General features: G+C 53.1%; 1 protein-coding gene across 2 annotated transcripts; it reads right to left on the bottom strand.

Annotated features, from left to right (window-relative positions):
- Nucleotides 1-14,963: 14,963 nt before the first annotated feature.
- On the bottom strand, nt 14,964-25,489 carry NSDHL (NAD(P) dependent steroid dehydrogenase-like). Of its 2 annotated transcripts, XM_050310532.1 has the most exons (8): nt 25,379-25,489; nt 24,656-24,736; nt 21,909-22,070; nt 20,603-20,749; nt 19,742-19,870; nt 18,743-18,885; nt 17,295-17,397; nt 14,964-16,588 (listed from the first exon to the last, which is right to left on the bottom strand). In XM_050310532.1, exons 2-8 carry the CDS (start codon nt 24,674-24,676, stop codon nt 16,253-16,255), a joined length of 1,041 nt encoding a protein of 346 aa, XP_050166489.1. In that variant the 5' UTR covers nt 24,677-24,736; nt 25,379-25,489; the 3' UTR covers nt 14,964-16,252. The 2 variants fall into 2 exon arrangements, with proteins under 2 accessions (XP_050166489.1, XP_050166490.1); XM_050310533.1 differs by lacking the exons at nt 20,603-20,749; nt 21,909-22,070; nt 24,656-24,736; nt 25,379-25,489 and adding an exon at nt 19,979-20,311 and having other exon boundaries at nt 19,742-19,907.
- Nucleotides 25,490-26,021: the final 532 nt, after the last annotated feature.

The following is a 26,021-nucleotide window of genomic DNA, read 5'->3' as shown; positions in this document are numbered from 1 at the left end:
CCCAGGATGAATTCCCACAGGAATTTTTTCATCCTCTGATCCTTGAAACCCCCAGATTATAAGGACAAGCCATTCCTGAAAATAAGCCAGGAAAGGCTAACCTAGGATGGTCAGTCCCCAAGCAGGGAAGGTGTATCCATAAGGAATGCACCTGGAAAAACATGGGGAAAAAAAAAAAAAAGGGAAGAGCCCTGAGCTGTCCAAGGAGTGACTGGGAACACCATGTTGTGAGAGGGGTTAAATCCTGCCTGGGCCTGAGGAAAGGAAATCAAAATTAAATGAAAATGGAGGGAAAAAATCCCACATTGTTTGGAGCCATAAAATGAAAACATTTCGTTACAAAAGGCTGAAATTCGTTGGCTTTTTGTCGCTTCAGGTTTTAACTCCCTTTTTCTTTGGGAACAAAAACTTAGTGGAGCTTGCAGGGATTTTTGAAAAGGTGCAGTGTTGCTAATTCCAAAAAAACCAAAGGAAAGGGTGCCAGTCCAACCTTGGAGCTGTCTCAGGTTCATCAATACCAGCCCACATTCCCAAGGCAAAGCAGCTGCCAGCTAAGCCTTCCCAAAGTATTCCAGCTCCCTTTATCCCACTGCTATCCAAAAAAACCAACCCAAAAGCCCCTCAGAAGACCCTTCTGAAATTCCCCAAGTGCTCTCCCAGGGGATGAGCTGAGCAGGGGGGCACGTGGGGACCCCTCAGCCTTTGTCCTGTGCTGCTGGGATAGGATACCTGGACAACTCTGCTCTCCCAAACTTCCCTCCTCCACTCCCTGTTGATCCCAGGGTGCTCCTTCCCCTCACACCTCTGTCACCTTTTACCTCTCATCTCCTTGTTTTCCTTCCCTCTTGCTGGATGTCCACGGCCAAAATTCACACAGGTGGGCACCTGGTTGACTTCCTGGGATGTTTCCAGTGTGGATTCCAGTGGAAAAACAGGCTCAGCTGAAGCTGCCACCAACCCCTTGGTGCTACAGGAGCCACACTCTGAGCCCAGCAGAGCCAATTTTAAATCCACCTCCTCTCCCAGAGCCCTCCTGAGCCCTTTCTGAGACAGAACCTGCCCAACTTCCAGCCAATTAAACCCCACTGGCCTCTCCCCTCCCTCAGGAATGTGGCACAGGTGGAGCTTCGTGCCAGGTGTGGTGGATGATCCCAGTGATCCTCCAGGGAGAGCTTCTTCCCTTCTCCATGGGCTGTGAGGGGTGATTTCAGGGAGCAGCAGGGATGGATTTGGCCTGGGCAGGACAGTTCAGCACCCCCTTCATTCTGCAGAGTGTCCCAGGGGGATTCCAGGCCTGCCCCTCATTTCCAACTGCTTCCCTCTCCAGCCCTTCCCTATAACCAGCACCAAAATTTGGGATAGTGGGATACCCATCCCTGTTCCTTCTGGCTGAATCCCCTCATCCTGGAGGGCTGGATGAGCACAACCAGCACTCAGCTTTGGCCACCACGCTCTGGGATGTGACACTGGGATGTCCCAGGCAACAGGAGACCCGTAAAAATGGGAAATTGCCGCTGGCAAAGCATCCACCACGAGCAAAGAAATAACTGCTCTGCCCCTGCAGGGCCAAAATCCCACCAGAGCCTGCCCTGAGCCTGCACACCGCAGGCACTCCAGAGCTCCCCGTGCCGGGAAGGAAAGCAATTACAAGCCATTTAATTAGGAAAGGGGAGCTGGAAGCCCGTTTAGATGTTAATCTGGAGGGCACGGAGCGGGCAGGGAGCCAGCTCAGCTCTCCCGCTGCCCGAGGGGGGGTCCCTGCCCCGCCCCGGCTCTTTCGGTGCCCGCCGAGTTTTCCGACGGCTTCAAACACCACAAACTCCTCTCCTGCCTTTCTCAGGGAGCGATCCCTACGGATCACAGGCTGAGCGAGGGAGAGCTGAGCGAGGGCACGCCTAAAGCTGAGCCCAAGGCTGTGGAGCTGCACCCCGGCACAGGGGATTTGTCCTGGTCCCCCTCCATCCTTCGATTGGAGGCACAGCCAGACCAAAGCTCTCTGCTAATAAAATTCTTCAAGTGCCTGAAATCACCAGCCCATTACTTAATTGGGAAGGCTCCTGTTTTCCATGCAAGCCACTTAAAAAAAAAAAAAAAAGACCTAATTACCCTCCAGGAGATGAAACACTTATTGTTCTTACTGACTGGAGCTCCTCTTCCCTGCCCGGAGGGAAACCCTGCCAGCCACCCTCCTTTTTGGTGGCTCAACTGCAGCTTTTAAATGTTAATAACAAGTTTTTTAGCTTGCTGTTGTCAGGAGTTTGTAGGACACTCGGCCCCTTTTGTGCCTAAATAACCACCTTGCCCTGCGTGTGTCTCGGGATGAGCTGTTGGACCCAGTTCTGAGGATGGGAGGGATGCCCTGGGAAAGGAAGCGGAGCTGCTTTGATCCCAGCTTTTCCTGGGAGTGCCACGGGGTGCTTTTAGACTCCTGAACTGTCCACGCAGCCGGGGCAGCCACCGAGGTCAGGTTACAGCGCTCCTGTTCCCGGTGTTCCCGGCCTCGGGGTGGCATCTCCCGCTGATGTCCCAGTTCCAGGCTCACTTTCCCATGCTCGTCCCGGGATGTGATCCCCGCGTTCCAGGCTCTTTTTTCCACGCTGGTCCCTCTGGGAGGCACAGCAATGCTCTGCAGCAGGAACTGCTGGATCAGCGGGACCCTTCTGGGACGGGAACTCCCAGATGATCCAAGCGCTGCTGCCTTTCCTGTCCGTGCAGGGACTGGATGACCTTGGAGGTCTCTTCCAACCTTCATTCCAGGAGTTAAACTCCAGGTGCCTCAACAGCAAGGTCATTAAGAGATGACAAACCGTGTCCTCCACAGCGTTATTTCAAAGCCCCCGAGCCGTCACTGACGAAACCACCTGCAAAGCAGCCCCGAGCCCCGCCCGGCGATCCCGATCCCGGTCCCGGGCGGGAGCAGCGCTGGGCTCTGCTCCCGGGAGCTGAGCCCATCCACGGAGCCTCTCACGTGCTCCTCCCGCTCCTGGCCCCGAGCACAAACCTCATTCCGAGCACAAACCTCATCCCCCCACCGGGAAACTCGCGCGCTAATGGAGGGCTTGGCCAGCGACCCGAACAAACAGCACCCAGGGCAGCGGTGCGGAAAAATAGCCTGGTTTGAGGATAATTGATGCCTGTTTTGACCTTCACAGCGCTCAAATTAAAATGTACTTAAAAGCTTGCAAAAGGTCTGAACCTCCTCTCTTTGAACCTCGTGAAGTCTGTGGGGAATTGTGTCATCCAGCCCCAAATCCGGGGCCGGGGCCCCACTGTCCTTTGAGCTCAGCCTTCCCAAAGCCAGGGAGAGAAGATTCTTCCACCTGGGTCACCTGCAGCCACCACAGCTGTCCCAGCAGGGAGTTTTCCAGCTGCAGGAGGGCTGATCCAGACCGTCCTCCTCCGGGAGCTGGACCGGGCTGGGCACGTCCTCAAGGTTTCCCTGCAGTAGCCAGAGCACACAATGCAAACGTTGTACCTGGTCCTGCTTTGCTGTCACCTGATCTGCTGGGAAGGGACAGCAGTGGATGGCACAAGCCCTGCCAGAACCACCTTAACCCTCGCAATCCAGTTCAGCACCTCGTGCCCAGCCCCCGGGACATTTTGGAGCCAACGTTCCTAAAACTACATTTCTTTGGACTCTGATTTGAATGACATCCCGTGCCTGGGGAGGATGGACCTTCCCCCTCCCGCTGCCTGCGCTTTGGGGGAACGAGTGGCAACAGGAATTCCACGCCAGGCTTCCCACTGTGAACTCACACCCTGCAGCCCAGGATCTCCTCCCGCCTCCCGCAGGGGCCGAGCGTGTTTGGAGTGGGAGGTGGTGAGGCAGCCTCTGGAAGTCCAGCCCCACAGCCTGAGGGATGCTCCACGACTAGGGATGAGCCCCAGTGGCAAAAAATGTCCCAGTATTGGCTCAGTATTAGGAGCAAGTAGATGCCTGTGGGGTGTCAAAGGGAGATGAACTCGTGCACAACCTCCTCTGACAACCCCAAAATCCTAAACCCTGGCTGAGTGTTGCCCACACAGGCAGGGGATGAGTCCTCTCTGCTGCCCAGAGAAGCTGTGGCTGCCCCATCCCTGGAAGTGCCCAAGGCCAGGTTGGACAGGGCTTGGAGCAACCTGAGCTAGTGGAAGGTGTCCCTGCCCTTAAGGTCCCTTCCCACCCCAAACCATTCTGGGATTCCATGATTTCAGACAATTCTCAGCTCTGAAGGACCAGCTCTTCCCTCCTGCCTTCCCCCTTTCCCATGCAGTGACTGTTTAACACTGAGACTGTTCCACACACGCTTGGGGATGTTTAAGAAGCACCAGGAGATTTCTGAAGTCAAGCTGTGAACAATCAGGAATTCAATAACTGAAGCAGCCTAGGACACCTTAAATTAACCCTTCCAGGCTTGTGCAGCACACCAGCTCAGGGCTGCCTTGTCCAGCACACACAGAGATGCCCCAGGGAGAAGCTGGGCTGGGAGGAGGATCCACTGCTGGAGGCGCTCGAGGAGCTGGGTGTGAACTGGAGGGGATGGGTGGTGACCCCACTGCAGGTGGCATTTCCTGCCTCTGCCACAGTTCTCCCGTGACATTTAATCCAACAACTGAAATTGCAACACGGCCATCACACAGTGCACCCACCCCGGGTGGCCAACACGGCCCTGAGTGTGAACCACGCCCAGCACTTACGATCCCAGAATCCCTGAGCTTGGAAAAGCCCTCCAGGATCCAGGATCATCCAGTCCCCACCTTGTCCCCCAGCCCAGAGCTCTGAGTGCCACGTGCAGTCCTTCTCTGGACACCTCCAGGGTGGGGACTCCACCACCTCCCTGGGCAGTTCCAGTACCTGACAGCCTTTTCCATGAGGAAATTCCTCCTGACATCCAACCTGACCCTCCCTGGCACAGCTTGAGGCTGGATCCCGTGTCCCCCACTGTGGCTGCAGAGGGGTCTGTGCAGGAGCTCTGAAGCCCCTCAGCCTGGCACCACATCCCCTCAGGATCTTTATCCCAACTCCCCGGGAGCAGGGAACGCCTCTTCTTCCCCAAACACGGGGAAAAGAGATGAAAAGCTGCGAGCGGCCCCGGGGAATCCTGCACAGACCTCATTCCACGGGCAACACCGACACGACTCAGATGAAAAGCTACAAATGCTCAATTAATTTCCTTGAATTCCCTCACGACCACAGATCCCACGAAGAATTAAAATGTACTCAAGCAGATGAAGTTGGCAAAGCCAAGTCAGGGAGCTTAAAGAGAGCAGCACCCAAACCTGCCCATCCCGAGGGATCATCCCGAGGGATCATCCCGGGGCTCTGCTCTGCTGGGAGCTGCACGGTTTTCCGAGCAGGACCACCCCCATCCCAAAATCTTTGCCAAAATTGCGAAATTATTTTTCACCGTACCGCGTCTGCACTTTGATTGCTCTAATTAAAAGGCGTGAATTCCTAATTGCTCAACTAATTCCTGCGTTTGGAAAGGGAAGGATGTGGAGGACGTTCACCCCGCCCACACGCTGTTAACCTTAAGCCTTGATGTCTCAGGATGAAAGGAAAAAAGAAAAGGAAGGAAAAGTGTGTTTCGGTGTCAGAGGTGGAGCTTTGTGTTTGCATCACCCACCCACAAAACGGAGCAGGACAGAAAAGTCGCTGAACCTTCCTGACGTCACAGCTTTGCCAAAACAAAACACAATATTTTTTTGGGGGGAGCTGAAAGCTGTCACTCGTGGAAATAGGGATTTCACTTCAAACCTGATGAATTTTGGGAAGAAATTTCACGCTTTTTCTTTGGCTGGCTGAATAAAATAAACTCTCCTAAGTACAACGTCCCGAGCAAGCTGATGAGGGGGGACAGTCCCTGCTTCCCAACCTGCCCAGGTGAATCCATCTCCCCTCCCGTGAGGGGTCTGTCCTGGAGCAGACCTGGACTCTTCCAGGACTCCCGTGGGACCCAGGGGGATGCAGATGGGAGATTTTTGGCTCTTTTCCTGGAGCGAGCAGAAGGGTGGGGACAGGGAAATGGAGGTGACATTCCCCAAGCCCAGATGAAGCAAGGACAGAGGGAGGTGCTCGTCTGCTCTGCACCAACTTTGCCACTCCTCACCAGGGTGCTGGTTTCACACTAATTCAGAGGGAAACAAAACAAGGCAGAGCAGGAGAGAGAAAACAAAACAAAACAAAACAAACCTCCCTCTCTGCCACAGGAGCCCTGGAAAAGTAGGGCTGGAGAGGGAGAAAGGGCTGAGCTCAGCCCAAGCCTCTCGGGAGGTTGGCAGGGATCACAAGCTCCAGTTTTCCCGGTGGTGTCTGGACTGTGCTCGCTCCTGCCCACACCCCTGGAAATTCCGAGCGGAACAGATTTTAGGAAGCTGTGGGGCGAAGGGCAGGGAGGGAATTTGGGATCACGCAGGTGCAGCACAGCCCCGCAGCCAAACCTCCCCTCCTCAGCCTCCGCCACGGCACAAACACCATCCCTGGGGAACTCGGGCACCTTTCCAGCCCCGCACCTCGGACCGGGACACCGCTGAAAGGGCTTCACCTCCCCGGGGAGGAGGAGGAGGAGGAGGATTTGCAGTGCCCGTTGGAGCAGGCGAGGAAGGCACAGCGCTCCTCTTCCTCCCGCTCCCCGAAAAGCAGGCGGAGCAGCCCCCCGGCTCCCCCTGCGAGGCTCCGGGGACCACCCCCCTGCCCAGCCCTACCTGCCGAGGCTCCTCAGGTGCGGTTTTCCCCAAAAGGCGGATGCGGAGCTCTCTGCCGGTGGTTTTGCTCCCCGGGGCTGGCAGCGGGAATGTCGGATCCTCCCTGGCAGCGCGGGCACACCTGAGCCCTTTACCTGCCGAGGGCTGGCTGCGGGCACACCTGAGCCCTTTACCTGCCGAGGGCTGGCTTCGGGCACACCTGAGCCCTTTACCTGCCGAGGGCTGGCTCCGGGAAGCCAAGCCTTGTTTTGAGGAGGAGACTTGGGTGTGTTTTTGCCCTTCAGGGGAATCAAACAGGTTTCTCCGTTCGGGCGGCACGGGCTCCCCTCCCTGCGAGCTCTCCTCGACATTCCTGGCATTCTCCAGCAAATGCCGTGTTCGCCAGCCCTGGGCTCCGATGGCACAGCAGAGAGAAGCCCCCCAGCTCTTATCCCACCTGATTTCCATTCAGGATAAGGATTTCCAGCCAGGCTTGTCCCCTGGGAAGGGGAGCAGGGACCCCCTTGCTGCTCAGGTACCCGGAGTGCAGGAGCCGCTTCCAGCAGTGGTACCCGGGGAGCACCGGGGATGGGGCTGTAATTAGCCCTCAGCACTGATTGTGTAGTTCTCAGTCATTAAATGAGCTACCCAGGGGTGATTATCACGGAGGAAATTGCCGGGTGTACTGCTCTGCCTCCCTCTCTTTCCCTTTCTAATTGCTCTGGTCAGCGCGAGGTCCCCGAGGCCCAGCTTTGGTGGCTCTGGGCACAGCCAGGCCCGTGGACACACCCGGTGCCAATTCCTAAGGACTGGAAATTGGGGGTTGAATTTAGAGCCCTCCTGAGAAGTCAGGGCTTCAGCTTGGGACTGCCACAGGGGGAAGAATCACAGGATCATGGAATAGTTTGGGTTGGGAAGGACCTTAAAGCCCATCCAGTGCCACCCCTGCCATGGGCAGGGACACCTCCCACTAGCCCAGGGTGCTCCAAGCCCCGTCCAACCTGGCCTTGGACACTTCCAGGGATCCAGAGGCAGCCACAGCTTCTCTGGGCAACCTGTGCCAGGGCCTGCTCACCCTCCCAGCCAGGAACTCCTTCCCAATATCCCATCTATCCCTGCCCTGTGGCAGTGGGAAGCCATTCCCTGTGTCCTGTCCCTCCATCCCTTGTCCCCAGTCCCTCTCCAGCTCTCCTGGAGAGAGCTCCTTTAGGCCCTGCCAGGGCTCTCAGGTCTCCCTGGAGCCTTCTCTTCTCCAGGTGAACCCCCCAGCTCTCCCAGCCTGGCTCCAGAGCAGAGGGAGCTCCAGCCCTGGCAGCATCTCCGTGGCCTCCTCTGGAGCTGCTCTAAAAGCAGCTGATGAAGCCCCAACCAGGACCCCTGTGCAGCCACGAGGACACATCTTCCCTGCCCCATGACCCAAGCACAGGTAGTGCTGAGGCTGGAACAGATGGAAAGCTCAGCTCCTGCCCTCTCCTCGCAGCTCTGCTGGGGATGATGGGCAAACATCCAGTGCCGAGCCGGGATGTGCCGTGACAGGGCCCCTAATCCACCCCTGGCTCCCAGCAGCACAACCACGATGACATCAGGGATTTTCAGGCTTTAAGGTGTTACTCCAGCCCCAGATCTCCCTCTCTGATCTCAGGCTGCAGCAGCAGCAGCAGCAGCCAAGCTCAGCTGAGCTTTGTTCCAGGTGATCCCGGCTCAGATAAGCAGGAGAGAAGCCGGAATATTCAGCGAGCCACACCCTGAGCTCAGAGAGGGCTCAGGGATGTCCAGCCCAGGGGAATTTCTGATGGTTACAGTGCAGCCCAGACCCTTCCTGGGTGAAGCATCCTCTGCTCCAGCTGACAGTGCAGCTTTATTTCCAGCACCCCCTGAGTCATGCCATCGTTTGCCGAAGGTTTGTCCATGTTCTTTCCTGAAATAAAGGTGACTCACCACCCGGCCTGGCCAGCCTGGCAGGTACAAGAGGTCCTCAAGCACGAGGATGGACACCCCGGGGTCCAAGGAGTGGTTTTTTAACCCAGTGTGAACACATTGTGCCACAAGGAAAGGTCAAAAACTGAGGGAAAAAAAAAAAAAAGGCACCTGTTATGAGCACCTGAATATTAAATATTGAAATATTGAATAAAGTGGATAAGGAGAGCCCAAACCAACGCACCCAGAGTGTTGTTCCACAAGATGTATCCATCCCCACAGCGTGGGCAGCAGGGCAGGGGGGAATTCTGCCCCTCTGACCCCTCAGGTGAGACCCCACCTGCAGAGCTGCCTGCAGCCCTGGGGAACAACATCAGAAGGACGTGGAGCTGCTGGAGAGAGTCCAGAGGAGGCTCCGGAGATGCTCCCAGGCTGGAGCCCCTCTGCTCTTGAGCCAGGCTGGGAGAGCTGGGGTGGTTCACCTGGAGAAGAGAAGGCTCCAGGGAGACCTGAGAGCCCCTTGCAGGGCCTGAAGGGGCTCCAGGAGAGCTGGAGAGGGACTGGGGACAAGGGATGGAGGGACAGGACACAGGGAATGGCTTCCCACTGCCAGAGGGCAGGGTTAGATGGGATACTGGGAAGGAATTGTTCCCTGTGAGGGTGGTGAGGCCCTGGCACAGGTTGCCCAGAGAAGCTGTGGCTGCCCCTGGATCCCTGGAAGTGTCCAAGGCCAGGTTGGACAGGGCTTGGAGCACCCTGGGCTGGTGGGAGGTGTCCCTGCCCATGGCAGGGGTGGCACTGGATGGGCTTTAAGGTCCTTCCAGCCCAAGCCAGTGTGGGGTTCTGTGAGTTGTGGCTCCAGGCCTGGGCAGGGGCAGCACCACACAATGTCCATGGTCCCTCTGGAGCTGAGGCTTCTCCAAGGACATCACTGTGCCATGGCATCACCTACCTGGGGTGGAAGGTACCAGCCTCTCCCTGCAGTGAAGCTGGCACTGATCCAGCAGCTCCCCCTGGTCTCCCTCCCAGCTGTCCTGAGGCAGTGCCACCTTCACTTCAGGGCACTTCCTCACCCAGGGCAGCATCCTGTCCCTAAATCCCAGTGGCCACCAAACACCACTTCCTGAGGGAAGGGTGGAGCAGGGAAGCTCTTCCAGCCATGCCTGGGGCTAAACAAGGGCAGAGGAGTGGATGCTCCAAGGCCAGGGGGAAAATCACGGACCTCTCAGGACGTGGCCGTCCCAAATAAGAGCTGGAAAGAGAGAAAGCACCTTAAAAAGTCGGGAAGCCTCAAGAAGTGTTGTCCTCCAGGACTGGTGGAACACAGAAGGAGACTTTCTCACATGGATTAGGACAACAGCAGAGAGATCAGATCCCATGGAATACGTAGTAAATGTGATATATGAGATTTACAACCATTTACACCACAGCTTTATCCTTTATTTCCCACTAAGGCAAGTGCCCCTGCAGACAGACAGCTCACCTCGAACTGGGGCTTTCCAGGGACCTCCCAGTGCCCTCCACCTGCACACAAAGCTCAGAAAGCACCTCCCTGGTGCTCAGCAGCTTCATCAGGGAGGGACAATCCATCCCAAAGCAGCTTTTTTGTGGATTTATCCCATTTCAGCTCTTGGATGTCTCTCCTGTGCCGGCAGGCACAGAAACCCTGATGGGTTTTTTTCCTCCTCATAACGAAGGGAGCAGATTCTGGTTTTAATAACATGGCATTTCCAAGTCCCAGCAGTGGCCAGAGGCAGGAGTTTCCTGCCAGCCAGGGACACCTGGAAGAGCTGCTGGAATGGCACAGCCAGGTCACCTCAAAACAGAGGCTAAGAGGTGTCCAGGAAGGCTGGAGGGGAAAAGCAATTCACTTTGGGCTCTTCACTGAGATAATGAGAGCAGGAGCATCATCTCTCCAAGAGCCTTGGGGATAAAGACTCCAGATTTATGTTGGGGAGCCATTCAGTGTGCAGAGAGTGTGAATGAAATACTGACAAATTCATGATGCTTTGGGGAAAAGGCACCAAACTCGGTCTCAAATTGTGCAGAGTTATTTCTCTGATTTTAGGTAACAACTGGCAGCCCCAGCCTCACCTGGGGTGACCTGCATGGCTCTGGAGCAAACCCTGAAGTCATCAACACAAAAAAAAAGCCCTTTAAAACTCAGATGGGCAGGTAAAGCTGCCATCCAGGTGTGCCAGAGAGCCCAGCCCAGAGCAGCAGGAATGTCCTGTCCCCCCTTTTCACCACCACAACCCTCTCCAGGGACATGAACACAGGGAGGTGGGAGGAGCAGGAAAAAAAGAACCTTTTCCCCCATTTCCACTTAAAAACAGGATTGTCTTGAAGACCTGTAGGTAAATTCCAGCCTGGAATACCTGACTTTAGCAGGAAATGGATTCTCCTGGGATCTCCTTTAGGAGGAGAGCAGAAACCCCTCCTCTCTCCTGGGGATGTCCCACAGCTGGTTGATCCTTTCCCTGCTGCTCACCTGCCTCCCTCAGGGCTCCACAGGGCAGATCAGCTGGGATCAGCCAGACTGGGAATGACATCACACGAGGAAGCTGCAGCCACAGAAACTGCTCCTGGGGTGGAGAGAAAGCCCAGGAGGAGAAGATTTAAAGGACTCACAGCATTTAGGTCAGGAAAATAATGTCAAAGGAGAACCAGGAGTGATGTGAGGAGCACAGGGCTGGTGCTGCTGCCAGAAACAGGGGGTTCCAACCAGCCTGGGTAACCCCCCAGTTCATTCCTTACCAGAGGTGCAGCACAAACACCTTCAGAGACAGACAACCTATGAGGAGCCCTGGAAATCCAACAGCCTGTTAGATGGGAAGGTGTTTTTTTTACCAAGTCATTCTTGTCAGTCCCTCCCAGCAGTGCCTCCCATCCCCAGTGCAGCCTGGATTTGAATAGTTGCTAAAATACATTAATTTTTTTTTTTTTTTTTAGTATTTTCCAGCAATGACCAATACCCCAGCCTCACTCCAGAGCACTGGGCTGCCCTGGAACATTTCCTGCTTGGTTTTCTTTTTTCAGCACCACCTTTCTGCCCTGGAACTCCCCACCCTTACCCCTTGCAGGTTGAGTAACCCCTCAGTCCTGGGAGCTTTGGCAGAGGTGACACCAAAGCCAAGCCTCAACACTGGCTGAGTGGAAGGGTGTAAAAAAAACCACTACACCCATTTGTTACAAGGGAATCCAACTGGTTTTTCGTGGGGTGTCGTTCCAGAGCGCTGCCAGAATGCCAGACCTCACCTTCCTAATAGCAGGGAGCCGAGCAGAACCTTCTCTCCCAGATTATTCCCTGCTGGAATACAATGATCTGCCCCCTGGCCACGCAGACACACCTGCACAGCAGCTCAGGAGCTGCCAGCACCCAGGCAAAAGGGTCCTGTCAGCAGACACAGGGCATGGGAGAGGCTGTGGCCGAGTGACAGCTGAGCCAGGGACACAAGCTGTGCCATCACAGGCCATGGCAGGGCTGAGCCAGGGACACAAGCTGTGCCATCACAGGCCATGGCAGGGACACAAGCTGTGCCATGAGGAAGCAGCAGCAGCACCTGCCCCGTGCTCTGTTGCAAGCAGGGAGATGCTGATTTCTTTCCCATCACCAGCTCAGCAGCTTCCTCAGGGCTCCCAGGCGGATGATGAGCTGCTTTCCCTCTCCCTAACAAGGCCCAGGTTGCACCACCCTCACACCTGTGGGCCTGGCACCTTCCTGGGGCTTGCACAAGCGCCAGTGAAACTCGGGAAGGGATCCTGCGGGAGCAGAGCCCAGCCCACTCCTGCCGGGGCTCTGCGGTGCTGGCAGGAGCGGGAACGTCCCGGTGGCTGCACGTTGGGATAACAGAGACAGGGATCTGCAGAGCCAACAGAAAGCCCCTGCCACAGCTTCCCAAGAGGCTGGCTGAGCACTGGAATGTGCCACGGATCCCTGTGTTTCTAAAGCCACTGAAGGTGCTGAGCTCCCACAGGATGCAAAGATCCTCCACCCAAACCTCCGTGCCCTGCCAGGGGGGTGGAATCCCTACACATTATTTTGGAGACCAAGGAAATTTTGGTGTTGTCACGGCCCTCAAAGTTCACATTCCTGTAACAGCACCAGTTGGAAACCTCCCACAGGTCTGGGGAGCAGAACAACCAGAAGCAGAGGGGTAACCAGCACAGGGAATGTCACTTAAGGACAGGCTTCCAATCAGGAATGGCTTGGCTTGTGGAATTCTAAGTTACTGCCTCAACAAGCCAATTCAGCCCCAGCTGGAACAGATTCAACCCACGGTGTGGAATCTGTGCAGGCACCGAAAATGCATCTGCTTATCCCTGTCAAGAGTCCAGTTAATCATGGAGCAAGGGAATGGTTTGGGTTGGAAGGGACCTAAAAGATCATCCAGTCCATGGGCAGGGACACCTTCCCCCAGCCCAGGCTGCTCCAAGCCCTGTCCAACCCAGCCTTGGACACCTCCTGCATCCCCAGCTCTGGCTGGACTGGAGCTCCCCTCTGGGCCTTTTTGCTCACTGGACACCTACTTTTCCATCAGTTTTTCCTCTTCCCTGTTTCTGGTATCACACCCAAGCCACCCTTTTCCTTTCTGGCAGGTGTGTGGCCAAGAACTTCCCCCACACTCTGAGGAATTCCTTCAACAGCACAACCCTCCTGAGCTCGGTGCCTTTGCAGTCTCTCTGTGAGAGGGTTTTGGTTACCTTAATTCCACTTAGAAAAGCACTTTTATTCCTCCCTCCCTTCCCCTCCCCCTCCCTTTCTCTGGGATAAGCAACAGATCTCTCCTTTCTCTCTCCTGCTGCCAAACCAGTCTCAGGTCAGCAAAATTAGGAGCTGCAGCAAGAAAAAGCCAGGAAAGCTGAGTGAGAGAGATAAGAAGTTTGATGAGAGTGCTGCAGGGAACTCTTTGAAGACTTGAGGAGCTCCTGTTGAGTGTTATCACCAAGGACAGGTTGCACCTGACCTTGGCCTTGGATATTTGGAAGGAAAATTTGATAATGGCAATTTTGCTTCACAGCCTCCTGCTCCCTGTCCCACACGGAGTGGAATCCCAGAATGGTTTGGGGTGGAAGGGACCTTAAAGCCCATCCAGTCCCACACCCTGCCATGGACAGGGACACCTTCCACTAGCCCAGGTTGCTCCAAGCCCCATCCAACCTGGCCTTGGGCACTTCCAGGGATGGGGCAGCCACAGCTTCTCTGGGCAACCTGTGCCAAGGCCTCCCCACCCTCACAGGGAAGGATTTATCCCTTATATCCCATCTAACCCTGCCCTGTGGCAGTGGGAAGCCATTCCCTGTGTCCTGTCACTCCAGACCCTTGTCCAGAGGCTCTCTCCATCTTTCCCTTTGGGTCCTGGAAGGCCACAGTTGGGTCACCCTGCAGCTTCTCTTCTCCAGGCTGAACAATCCCAATTTTCTCAGTCTTTTCTTATAGGAGAGCTGCTCCATCCCTCTGATCATCTTGGTGGCCTCCTCTGGACCTCACTTCAACAGGTCCATGCCCTTCCTGTCCTGAAGACCTGTCCCATCAAAGGGATACCAGGAGGGAAAGAACAGAAGGATCTCCTCGGCTTGGCCAAGAAAACAGAAGATGAGATTTGTGCTCATTAGGGTGAGAAAATGAGTTGAGGGGAGGAGGCTGGATCAGGGATGGGAGATCTATGGATAAAGCAAGGTTCTCCTGCACTGTGGCCAGGGACAGAGTCCAAGTCAGGTTCCACCAGAGCAGCAATCCCTGTTTACTCATGTTTGGGAAACAGCAGCTCCTTAGCAGCCAGCAGAAGCTCTGGCAGCCACCCTAATTACACAGGGAGAGCAACCAACCCAGCCTGGGTGTGACACAACACTTCCCCTCCCCCCATCCCAGAAAACCTCAGGGTTACCCTCCCTGGGTGAGGGAGACCCCACTGCCTCCTGCGTTCATCCCGCTCACCTGAACTTCCAGCGCCTCTCCTTTCGGGAGCCCCCTCTGGTTGGGACCTTCAGGACAGGCCTCCAAAGGCACAGGCCGAGGACTGAGGGAGATTTTTGGGACACACTGGAGCTGCAAGGCAGTTCTGGCTGGGAAATGCCATCTAGAGGCCAAAGGTGCTTTTGCTGGGGTTTGACTTGAGGTGATCCCGGTGCCGGATCCTTCCACTCCAGCACGTCCCCATTCCCTCCCCACCTCCCTGTGGGAGGGAAGTGTTATCCCTGCTTCCAAGAGGACCAGCTGGCTGACCAGTGCAGACCAGAACAGCAGGAGCTGGCCCAAGCAGCTGGCCAGGTCACTTCAACATCAAGGACTAAGCTGGTAAAATGACCTGTTAAAGCAGCACTTAGAAATTCCCAGGAAGAAAAGCCCAACATGAAACTCTCCAAAAAAAAAAACCCAGAAGTTAAAATGAAACCAATTTTATAGGATCAAGCTCACAGATGGAGGTTAAGGAGGTTGTGACTGCTCCATCCCTGGAAGTGTCCAAGGCCAGGTTGGACAAAGCTTGGAGCAACCTGGGAGAGTGGAAGGTGTCCCTGCCCACGTGGTGGGACTGGATGGGCTTTAAGGTCCCTTCTAACCCAAAGAGTTCTAGGATTCAATATTTCTCTGAGTGAGGGAGGTACTTCCCATAATTCTGAAATCTGAAACACCAAAACTCCCAGGAGTCAGGAATCAGCACAGAGGGAAATTCCAACTCTACCCTAAACCCTTCATTTAAGAACAAACCAGAACTGGAGCACTTAGGAAGATTAAAGGGTAGAGGACAATTTACATGTCAAACAAAATATCTGGGGGATCACTGCATTATATTCCATGTGGAAAAGAGGGTTTTTTCATGGACTAAGTGGTCAAAGCAACAAAAATCACCATGACCAGCAATAACAGGTCAGAGAAGATGAGCTTTGTGTGCTGTAGGATCTTCCAACCACTGCAGTTCTTGTGGGAAACGAGTTATGGGAAGAGAGTCCACAGCAAAGAGCTCTCCCCACACGCAAGGGAATCATTCAAATCCAAGCTGTGCTGAGATGGTCAGAAAGGGACCTGCCCCTTCAAAGATGGCACAGAAAACTAGGAAATCATCTCTTTGTGATTTATTTGGGTTCTTCTTGGAACAGAAAGAGGCTCCTGCGGGCCCAAAGGAACAAAGAGAGGTCTTTCCTCAGGTTTCCTTCAGGAAGGAGCCAAATCACCCACTGATCATGGAGAGAAATCAAAATGAGCTGCAGTGATTTCAGAGCTGGTGGCAGAACTGCTTTTTGCCACGAGCTTCTCCTGTCTAGAGAAAAGCCAAAGCCCAGAGGGGACCAGCCACGAGAAGGGTTTGGTTCCCCAGCTCTGAGAGGAGGTGGCTGATGTCACCAGAGCAACAAAACAGCGGGACAAGGGCGGAGAGAGGAGGGAAGGAATGCTGATGGGCTGCCTTGGGATTGAAGAGGGCACAGCAGGGTGTTCTTTTCACGGTCCAGAGAGTTCAGCAGCTGGTTCAAAACAAGAAGTCACCTCAAAGAACTGTTACGACGGCTCCTACGTGAGGGTTTTTCCAACCCAGGTCACGGCGAGGAGGAACTCGGGGAGGGGGGGGGGGAAACTCCCCGATCCTGGGACTTGGTGACATTCCCTTCAGTGCCCATGGCAAGACATCCCAGTCATCATGGAAAATGGAGCTGGAAGAAGTCCCTGCAGGGCTGCTCAGGCCCTGGCCCGGCGCAGGTGGGGGTAGCTCTGCAGGGTCCTGGCTATGGCCTCGTCCAGCCCCACCACGGGCCGGTACCCCAGGTCCCTCTTGGCCCTCTCGCAGCTGTAGTAGTGGAATGTCCCAGCCAGGGCCACCCTCATGGGGGTGAAGGTGGCCTTGATGGTCACCAGGGGCCTGAGCAGCCACAGCAGCAGGGCCAGCAGCAGGGCCAGGTAATAGGCCAGCCAGTAGGGGATGTGGTACTTGGGGGGGTCGTAGTCCAAGCCCGTCAGGATGCGGGACATGAACGCCCAGAAGGGAACGGGTTCATCGTTGGTGATGTGAAAGGCCTGGAAGAGAAGGAGATGAGAAGCCAGGTGAGAACAATCGTCCTGGCCTTCACAAATTTGGCCCATCTCACGTTTTCCCCCTAGCACAGTGACACCCCTGAGCTGGGCAGGAGCTCAGCTTTCAGGACAGGCTGCTCTGCACTGACCACCTCTACATGAAGAGGGATGAGCCTCTTCTTTGCCAAGAAACAGCTACTTCTGACACCCCAGAGCCTGAGATTACCCATAAACACCAAACAAACTGACTGACACTGCACAGAGTGAACACATTAAAGCACAGTGGGGCCAGGGAAAGCTGCCCAGGTTTCTCCTGTTCCGAACTCCTGCCTAAAATCCTCTTGTGTTTCCACGTGTGCCCACAGTTCTGCCTGGACTTCCTTCCACGAGGGGTTTGGGAGCATGAAATCCAAGTGTATTCATCCAGCTTAGCCCATGGTAGTTGGTTAAAACTTGGTGCTGATAACACCAAGACCACGGGTTCCATCCCCTGGATGGAGCTGGACTTGCTGATCGCTGTGGGTCCCTTCCAACTCGGAATTTCCAGGGATTCTGTGATGTGTCATCACAGGGACAACCATTCATTGTATCCACGGCCAGACCAGACCTCCTCGTGCGTGGAGCTCCTCTGGTCTCCAGGAGGGACGTTCAGGACACAACTTTCAGCTGGGGACACCCCCTCCCCTCCCACCCTGAAGTCCTTCCTCACCTTCCCACACAGGGGAGAGCCTTTCTGCAGCTTTTCCGCCGCCAGGATGTGCCCATGGACCACGTTTTCCACGTAGGTGAAATCCACCAGGTTCTTTCCGTCCCTGGAAACACAGACAGAAGGAATTTTAGCCCCGAGGCGAGTTGGGCTGAAAAGCTGCTCGTGGCAAAAGGGAAGGACATTCACACAGGAAAGATTTATCCCAAGTTTCTTGATTTCTCTTCTCTTCTCCCACTCTTTTGTGCTGCAGCTTCAGGCCATGCCCTGCCAGGGGGGTGGAATCTCTACACATTATTTTGGAGACCAAGGAATTTTGGTGTTGTCACGGCCCTCAAAGTTCACATTCCTGTAACAGCACCTGTTGGAAACCTCCCAAGATCCCACAGGTCTGGGGAGCAGAACAACCAGAAGCAGAGGGGTAACCAGCACAGGGAATGTCACTTAAGGACAGGCTTCCAATCAGGAATGTTTTGGCTCGTGGAATTCTAAGTTACTGCCTCAACAAGCCAATTCAGCCCCAGCTGGAACAGATTCAACCCACGGTGTGGAATCTGTTTTGAGGCAGGTACAGAAAATGCATCTGCTTATCAGAGTCCAGTTAATCATGGAGCAAGGGAATGGTTTGGGATGGGAGGGTCCTAAAAGCTCATCCATAACAAGGCCAAGGTCTTTGATCCTACGATCAGGAATATTAAAATACTTCTGATATTTCGGAGGTTATTTAATTGCCAGAACCTCACACACCACAAGTGGGTATTAATTAAATTGCAGTGAATTATCTGAGCTTGCCCATCTGATGGCACAGCTCTTTCGAGAGCTCAAGCCATGCCAGCTTCCCTCAGGGATATCCCTTTGGAATTGGGAACACCTGAGGGGATGGACCCTTAACAAAGAAGGGTTTTTAAAAAAAAGAAGTGAAGAGAGTGGGAAAAAAAATCGATATTTTAAAAATATAAAATATTTAATTAATAAAAATCACTCCTATTTAATTAATATTTTATAAAGTATCAAACAATAGCCATAATTATATATTATATGAATGTAATATAGTGTATATATTATTCCATTATTAAATATTGATATATAATTATTATATAATTAAATACAATTTTTATTAATTAATATATAAAACTAATCGATATTTTATAGTATATTATCTAATTTATATTATTTATAATATAGTATATTAATATATTTTATATTATTTATATATTATGTATATATTTATCATCTATATTAATTATAAATGTATAATTTAATTTATTATTTATATTATATTATTAGACAAGATATATAATATGTATTAATTACAATAAGAAAAATAACAAAATATTATAAATTAATATCAAAAGCAGGGGAAAAAATGAACATGATGCCCTCTCAAAAGGGCTTTTTGTAGGTTCAGCAGCAGTTTTATCCCAGAAATAAAAGGCCTGAGCTTTGCTCACCCAATAATGAACTTCATTTTGCCCCTCTTGGCTGCCTGGATGAGGATGGGAACCAGCTGAGGGTCTCTGGGACCAAAAATCCCGTGGGGCCGAATGGCAGTGGTGAGGAAATCGTTGTCTGGGTCGTTTGCCCTGAGCACTTCCTGCAGGGAAAGAAGAGAATCAGAACAGAAGAAAAGCCGGGAAGGAAAATTCCAAGCTCCTCAGTCAATGACCTGGGCTGCCATCCCCTTGGGGTGGATTATTACCCCTTCCCATCTTTACAAATGACCCTTCCTTTGTTCCCAGCTCTTCCCCCCTCCTTTCCTCTAAGGAGAAAAACCAGACAAAAATCAGTTGGACACTTCAGGAATTCACAGGCAAAGGAAGGGAATTCTTTGCTTCTCCCATTTAACACCATAAAACCCAGAGGTTTTCCAAGTCCCTTCACTCCATGAACTCCTTGTGCTGAACTCCATGAACTTCTTGTGCTGGAGGAGAGGAGGAGGACACTCAACAATTCCATCCCTGTCCCTCCCACCAGCCACTTCCACCCCAAAGCTCCTGGATGTCCCTCAGCTGTAGGGGCAGTTTTCAGGTGTTTTTTAACAAAAATATTTCAGTATATGGCCAAGAGCATTGGCTGACAACACCTAATTAGGCTGGTGTGCTCCTCAGCTCAGCCCACATTCCCATCTTTTCCTTCCCCAGGGTCTTGTTTACAATCCCACCTGGAAACTGCAAATCAAGCAAACAGGGTTTTGAAACAGCTTCCCAGAGGGGAGAAGACAAAAAACTCCCCTCAGCTGCTCTTAAACCAAAGCTTAAAAAGTTCACAAATGGCATTTCCTTGCCGTGGAAGTGACACCTCTGCCAGTTCTGAGCCAACTTCTGTGGTGTAAGACACGATTTCCTTCAGCTTCAGTGGTTAATTTATGGCACAGCTTGCTTATAGTCTCTTTTGATTAAGTTGATACATTAAAAAAATAACAATTTAACCATAAGTATGGTGGTAAATACCTTCTCCTGTAGGATCTTGGTCTCTGTGTAGTAGTCAATAGGTTTTCGTGCATAAGGGAGGTCTTCTGATCCATTTTTTATGTCTGTGCCCTCAAAAACCACACTGGCACTGCTGGTTAACACCAGCTTCTGCAAAGGATGGGAGAGAAAAAAAGTTGTTGGAAGCCTAAGACAGAAGGGTGATCATTTATGAAGGCTGAGCAAAGACAACAATAATGTTTAATCAGCTGATCCTACAGAGGATAAACTGAGTCCAGAAGAACGAGGCCAACAGAAGATGAGCTCAAACTGCAGGTTTGGTTCTGTCCCAGGGTCTTGTGCCACCTAAAGGACATCAAAACACATCAACAAACCCCCCAGGCAGGGGGAAACATCCCCAGGAGAATCAGAGTGTAAAGGAACAGTGGAAAACTTAACACAAATGAGTGGGTTTAGGATGGATTTGCTCATCTTCACAAGGAACAGGATCTGGAAGAGAAATCTTGGGTGGTTTTGCTGGATAAAAACGTGGCCAGGGGGATGCAAAGCTCTGAACCATCAGAGATGTGTGGCCCTGCAGAAAATGGACACTGGATCCAACATCTCCCACAGAACCCAGACACAGCCTGGAGGGAAACACCACACGGCCCATCCTCTCCTTATGACATCAGGGGGAAAGAAAACCTCACCAACCAACCTAAGAGGCAGAAGTGAATTGAGTTTCCATCAAACACTAAGCAGGAGACCCACAGAGTGTCTCTCCCACTGGTTTTCATGGCACAAGGAACAACTGAGTATCTCAGAGCCCTAAACTTGACAGGAATTGGTCCGTGGTGCCAATGTTACAAACACTCCAGTGTCCGTGTGCTTTTCCAGCCTTACCTGCACTCCAGCTTCTTTGCAGGCCTCAATGACTGTTTTGGTTCCCAAAAAATTCACCTTGTAAAAGAGTTCCCTGTTGTCACTGGAAGGTGCTGGGGATGCACAGTGAAAGGCCACGGACACACCTTGCAGAGCTGGGAGCAGAGCCTGCAGATCCAACATGGGAGACAGGAATGAAGCAACAGCCACAGTGCAGGAAAAAAACACCAAACAATAACAGGAAGGAAATAAAAGACAGGTTTGTTGTTTTTTTTTCATGGAAACACTCTGTGAAATTTCAGTCATGTTCCCTCCATAAAGGTGGGCAGCTGGAATAGGATTTACATCCAGGGTTTTCACAGTGCCCTCTCCTCTTGCTGGGCAAACACACTCTGCATCATCCCTTCTTTCCAGAGAAGAACCTGGGGACTCCTGCAGAGCTGGAGGCTCTTTAGGCTGAACCACTTGGAATATTGTAAGCAGGTAGGAGACTCAGAACTCCCTGGAGCCAGGAGTTGGGACACTCAGGAAGCAGCAGTTTCCCAGTTCCCCAGGGCCCTGTTGGAGGTCACTGCCCCAAAGCCCTGAGCTGTGGTGCTCAGGCTGGTGGGGAGGTGTCTCCCACCTGGCTCACCCACAGGAAGTCTGGGAATTGTTGTACCATCCTCATGTTGCTGAGGAGAGCTGGGAGAGCCCCCTGCAATTAGCACAGGGGCTGTCATTACACTGAGTGTCCAAACTAACAGTGATGCAAAAGCTTCAGGCAGAAACCAGGTCTGTTCTCTGCAGCTCCGAGAGACACCAGGGCTGCTTCTTTGAGATGATTCCCTGGAGAAGTGCTGAGGCTTCACCCCAGGGAAAGGTTGGGGGGCACATCTGCAACCCCTTTTCCAAACTGTGCAGGCATCCAGGTGTGTCAGAGCTTTGGGAAAGGCTCAGTGTTGGAACCAACACCCGTTTAACCACACATCCTTTCCCAGAATCCCAGAATGGGTCAGGCTGGAAGGGACCACAGTGGGTCATCTGGTCCCACCTCCTGCTCCAGCAGGGCCATCCCAGAGCACATGGATTGTGTCCAGATAGTTCTGGAATATCCCCAGTGAGGGAGACTCTCTGGGCAGCCTGTTCAGAAGTTCTTCCTCATGTCCAGGAGGAACTTCCTGGCCATCAGTTCCTCTTGTGCCATTACTGGGCCCCAAGCAGAGCCTGGTCCATCCTGTGCCCCCTCCCTGCACACACTGCTGATGAAATGAATCAACCCTGGGCCCAGCACTGAGCCCTGGGGACACCTCCCAGTGCCAGCCAGGATGTCCCTGTGGGTCTGTACCTCCTTGTCACAGAGGTCTCCCAGGAAGAACTTCACTCTGTCGCTCTCGAAGCTCTGGTGGATGTCGAAGACGTTGACGGCGTAACCCCTGTCCAGGAGCTGCTCCACCATGTGCTGCCCCAGGAACCCCGAGCCCCCGATCACAGTGCACCTCCTGCCAGCCTGCAGGGAGAGAGAGAAGGGAGGAAAAGCCCTTTAAGAACCACACAACCCCCAAGGAAAGCCACCTGAACTTCCCGGGATCTCAACGCGCCGGAATTCCGCGCCGGGCAAAAATTCAGGCATCCAAAGACTCCTCCGTAGGTCTGGGGCATCACAGTGACCTGGCAGGTCAAGACACACTGGCTGGAGTTTGGAAGGGCTTTGCCTCACCCCCAGGCCCCCAAGAGGCCCAAAAGAGCAGAAGGAAAAGAGGATTTGCTCCCACAAACCCTGCCCGGATGGCAAAGCCAGCAAAAAGGTGGAGGGACACGTCTGCAGATGGTTTGTGATGGGTTGTGGGGCAGATGAAGGCCCAGCTGAGGTCCCTGACCTCTCCTAGGCTGCTGTTCCCTCATTCTGTGATCCCTGCATTACAGACAAAAGGTTGGAAGATGGAAATAGTCCCATTTTCCTCAGCTCAGAGAGGTTTTGGGGCCATAACTCTCAGGAGCACAGTTTTATCGAGCTGTTCTGTCTCTTCACTGAGGTTCTTAGTTGTGCATTTCCACCTTTTGAGGCATTTTCTCACTAGCTCATAGGGTGTTTATGCAAGACCAGGGAATCTGGGATATTTAGGAAGCAAACAACCACAAAAGCCACTTGTGAAGAGTGTGAATGAACTGTTGTGTCTCCACAGCACTGCTGGGGTACAATTCATACCCTAAAATCAATGTACTCATGGCTAGCTTGGCTTGCTACACACTTCATACTGTGCAATATCAAATTAGAAAGTTTACAGATCAAATTATATATAATTGTGGCTGCCTCATCCCCTGGGAGTGTCCAAGGCCAGGCTGGACAGGGCTTGGAGCAACCTGGGAGAGTGGAAGGTGCCCCTGGGTGGAACTGGATGAGCTTTAAGGTCCCTCCCAAGCCAAACCAGGCTGGGATTTTATGATGCCTCTGGGATTTTCTTCAGCCCCAGGGCACAGATGATACAGAATATTCAAACTGAATATTTTTGCATCAGAGCCTGTGACACTCAGGCTCCTCCAAGGCACGAAAACACCCAGGTAAAGGCAAGGATTGTCCTTTGGAGTCATTAGTTCTTTTTTTCTTTTTTTGTGCTTTTGAAATCCATGGTCACAGGCCCTAATTAACAGATTCCTGTCTGCTCACTCTGTAACTGGAGTGAGACCAAAAGACCTCCCCAGCACAGAACATCCAAACCCTGAGCCTGAGGAAGATTTTTGGACAAAGGATGTTCTGTCCTGGTTGGAAACACATTTACTCCCTCTTGTTACTGCACAACTGCAGAAGTGGGGGGGTTTATCTGTGGAGCTGGAGGGAATTTCAACCCCCCTGGAACCACACAAAGCCAAGGATTGTGCAGAAGTTTCCAAGTGTCACATCCTTAAAGAAATTTTTGCTGTGGAGTTGCCCCAGTTACATCCAAGCAGAACGAGTTCTTTGGGATGGGATGTGCCGAGCAGGGGATGATTTGGGGCTGGGGCATAAATCCCATGAGGAGCAGCAACTGGGGGGGCTCAGCCTGGAGAAAAGGAGGCTCAGGGGTGACCTTCTGGCTCTGCAGCTCCCTGACAGGAGGGGGAGCTGGAGGGGATTCAGGCTCTGCTCCCAGGGAACAAGGACAGGAGGAGAGGGAACGGCCTCCAGCTGTGCCAGGGGAGGGGCAGGGTTGGATTTGGGGAACATTTCTTAATGGAAAGGACTGCCCAGGGCAGGGGTGGAGTCCCCAGCCCTGGAAGTGTGTTCAGATGGAACATTTTTAGCAGTGACCACAGTGGGATTTGGTCAAAGAGGGGGCAGAAGCTGTTTCAGCTCCTCCTCAAAAGGCAGCAGCTCCATCCTGGCATTATTTTCCCCGTGTCCTTTCTCATCCAGGTCCCTTCCACCACAAACCCTTCTGGGATTCCACAATCCCAGGGTGTTTTTCCCCAAGAACTGCCCTGTGTGCCTCAGAGTGTTCCTGCAGCAGATTGCTGCCCTCTGCCTCTGAACCTGAGAGATCATCTCCAGAGCACCTTTAGGAACCACAAAACCCCACAAGGCTTTGGCTTGGGTTGCTATAATTGTTATGTATATAATGCAGTAATATAATATAAATTAGATATCATAGATATAACTGAATTATATTACTTATAACTATAGTAATAATTAATAATTATAATTGTTAATCATAATTAATAACTCCTGACAGTTATGTCCCAAATCCTCTCTGTGTTAAGCAAAATGGCACTTTTTTCCATATCCCAACCTTCTGTATTTAATGTAGGGATCACAAAATGAGGGAAGAACAGTCTGGGAGAGCTCAGGGACCTCAGCTGGACCATAAAATATCTGGGAATGATCCTGGAAGAACTCAGTCTCCAGCACTGCCAAAGCCATGGGTGTTCTTGGGAGGGTTGGAGCATTCCTGGATCTTTTTGGAACTAACAGCAGCACATTCTTCTTTGGAAAACCCCATTTTCCTCCTCAGAATGATCCCTAATTATCCCCAGTCTCAGGATGTTCAGGAGTGTCCAGGAGAAGGTGTTTTTGCAGGACAGATCTTCACAAAGCCCCTTCTGGGGGGCTCAACTCACCAATCTGAGACGTGTGGCCATGGCTCAGGTGAGGCCTTTCTTCCTCACTGCTTCTAGAAATCCAGGTTTGAACCCCCTATGCTGAAGAAAGATGAAGAAAGGGAGTTGATTCTCCTTGTTCTGTTAAAAAAAAAAAAAAAAAAAAAAGAAAAAAAGTGCCAATGGATGTGCTGGAGACAGAGTTGGGAGTCTTTGGGGTTTATTTTTCTGAGAAGCCCTTTGGAATGGCAAGGGAAAGGCAAGGAAAGGCAGGATTGGTGCCTGTCCAGCCTGGTTTGGAATTGCAGGCTCAGGGTGATCCCCCCTCAGCTGTTTCCTGCTCTCCCACATTCCCTGAGCATCTCCTCCCTCTCCAAAATGCACTTTAGGAACAGCTCTGTCTCCAGTTCCCCCCTCCTAAAACTCTTCCAGCCCCATCCCAGCCCCCCATCCTCCTCCCACCCCTTCAACAACACCCCCAGCTCTCCTCACCCCCCTCCCTCCCATCCCACCCTGCCCCTCACATCCCCCAGCCCCCTCCTCCCATCCCTGCAGGACCTTCCCACGGCCCCCTGGATGTTCCCACAATCCCCAGGACCTTCCAACAAGCCCCAAAACCTTCCCCACATCCCCCTGCACCTTCCCCAGTGCCCCCAGGACCTTCCCCACATTCCCAGGACTCTTCCCCAGTGCCCCCAGGACCTTTCCCACATTCCCAGGACTCTTCCCCAGTGCCCCCAGGACCTTTCCAAAAACAGCAGGACCTTCCACAATCCCCAGGGGTTTCCCCACATCCTCCAGGATCCTTCCCATGGCCTGCAGAACCTTCCCCACCATCTCCAGGACCTTCCCCAGAGCCCCCCAAGACTTCCCCACAAACCCCAGGGCCCTCCCAGCATCCCCCAGGGGATCTTTCCAAAACCACCAGGACCTTCCCCATGGCCTCCAGCTCCTTTCCCAAGGCCCTCATGTCCTTTCCACGGCCCCCATCCCATCTCCACAGCCCCCAGGACTTTTCCCAGTGCTCCCAGGACCTTCCCCCAGCCTCCAGGACCCTCCCTACGTCCCCCATGTCCTCCCCACGGTCCCCAGGACCTTCCCCACAGCCCCCACGAGCCTCCCAGCATCCCCCAGGACCTTCCCCGGTGCTCCCAGGACCTTGCCATATCCCTCCAAATCATCCCACGTCCCCCAGGACCCTTCAAGAAAAGCCAGGACTTTTCCACATTCCCCCAGGACGTTCCCCACAGCCCCCAGGACCCTCCCCACGGTCCCCATGTCCCTTCCCACGGCCCTCAGGACCTTTCCGCCGCTCCCATCACCCTCCTGCAGCCTCCAGAGCCTTTCGCCTTGATCCCAGGACCTCCCCCAGTGCCCCCAGGACCTT

Source organism: Myiozetetes cayanensis, unplaced genomic scaffold, assembly GCF_022539395.1.
Source record: "Myiozetetes cayanensis isolate MyiCay16 unplaced genomic scaffold, myiCay2020 scf15, whole genome shotgun sequence".
Classification (NCBI taxonomy): Eukaryota; Metazoa; Chordata; class Aves; order Passeriformes; family Tyrannidae; genus Myiozetetes; species Myiozetetes cayanensis.
Note: the sequence above shows the minus strand (reverse complement) of the source record. Positions and strands in the feature narration are given on the sequence as shown.

Coding starts and splice junctions, on each gene's coding strand:
- NSDHL (XM_050310532.1), bottom strand. CDS start 24,676: ATGGCCACACGTCTCAGATTG. Junction 22,071..24,655: donor TGGCCACACGTCTCAGATTG/GTGAGTTGAGCC, acceptor CTCTCCCTGCAG/GCTGGCAGGAGGTGCACTGT. Junction 20,750..21,908: donor GAGACCTCTGTGACAAGGAG/GTACAGACCCAC, acceptor TTGGATCTGCAG/GCTCTGCTCCCAGCTCTGCA.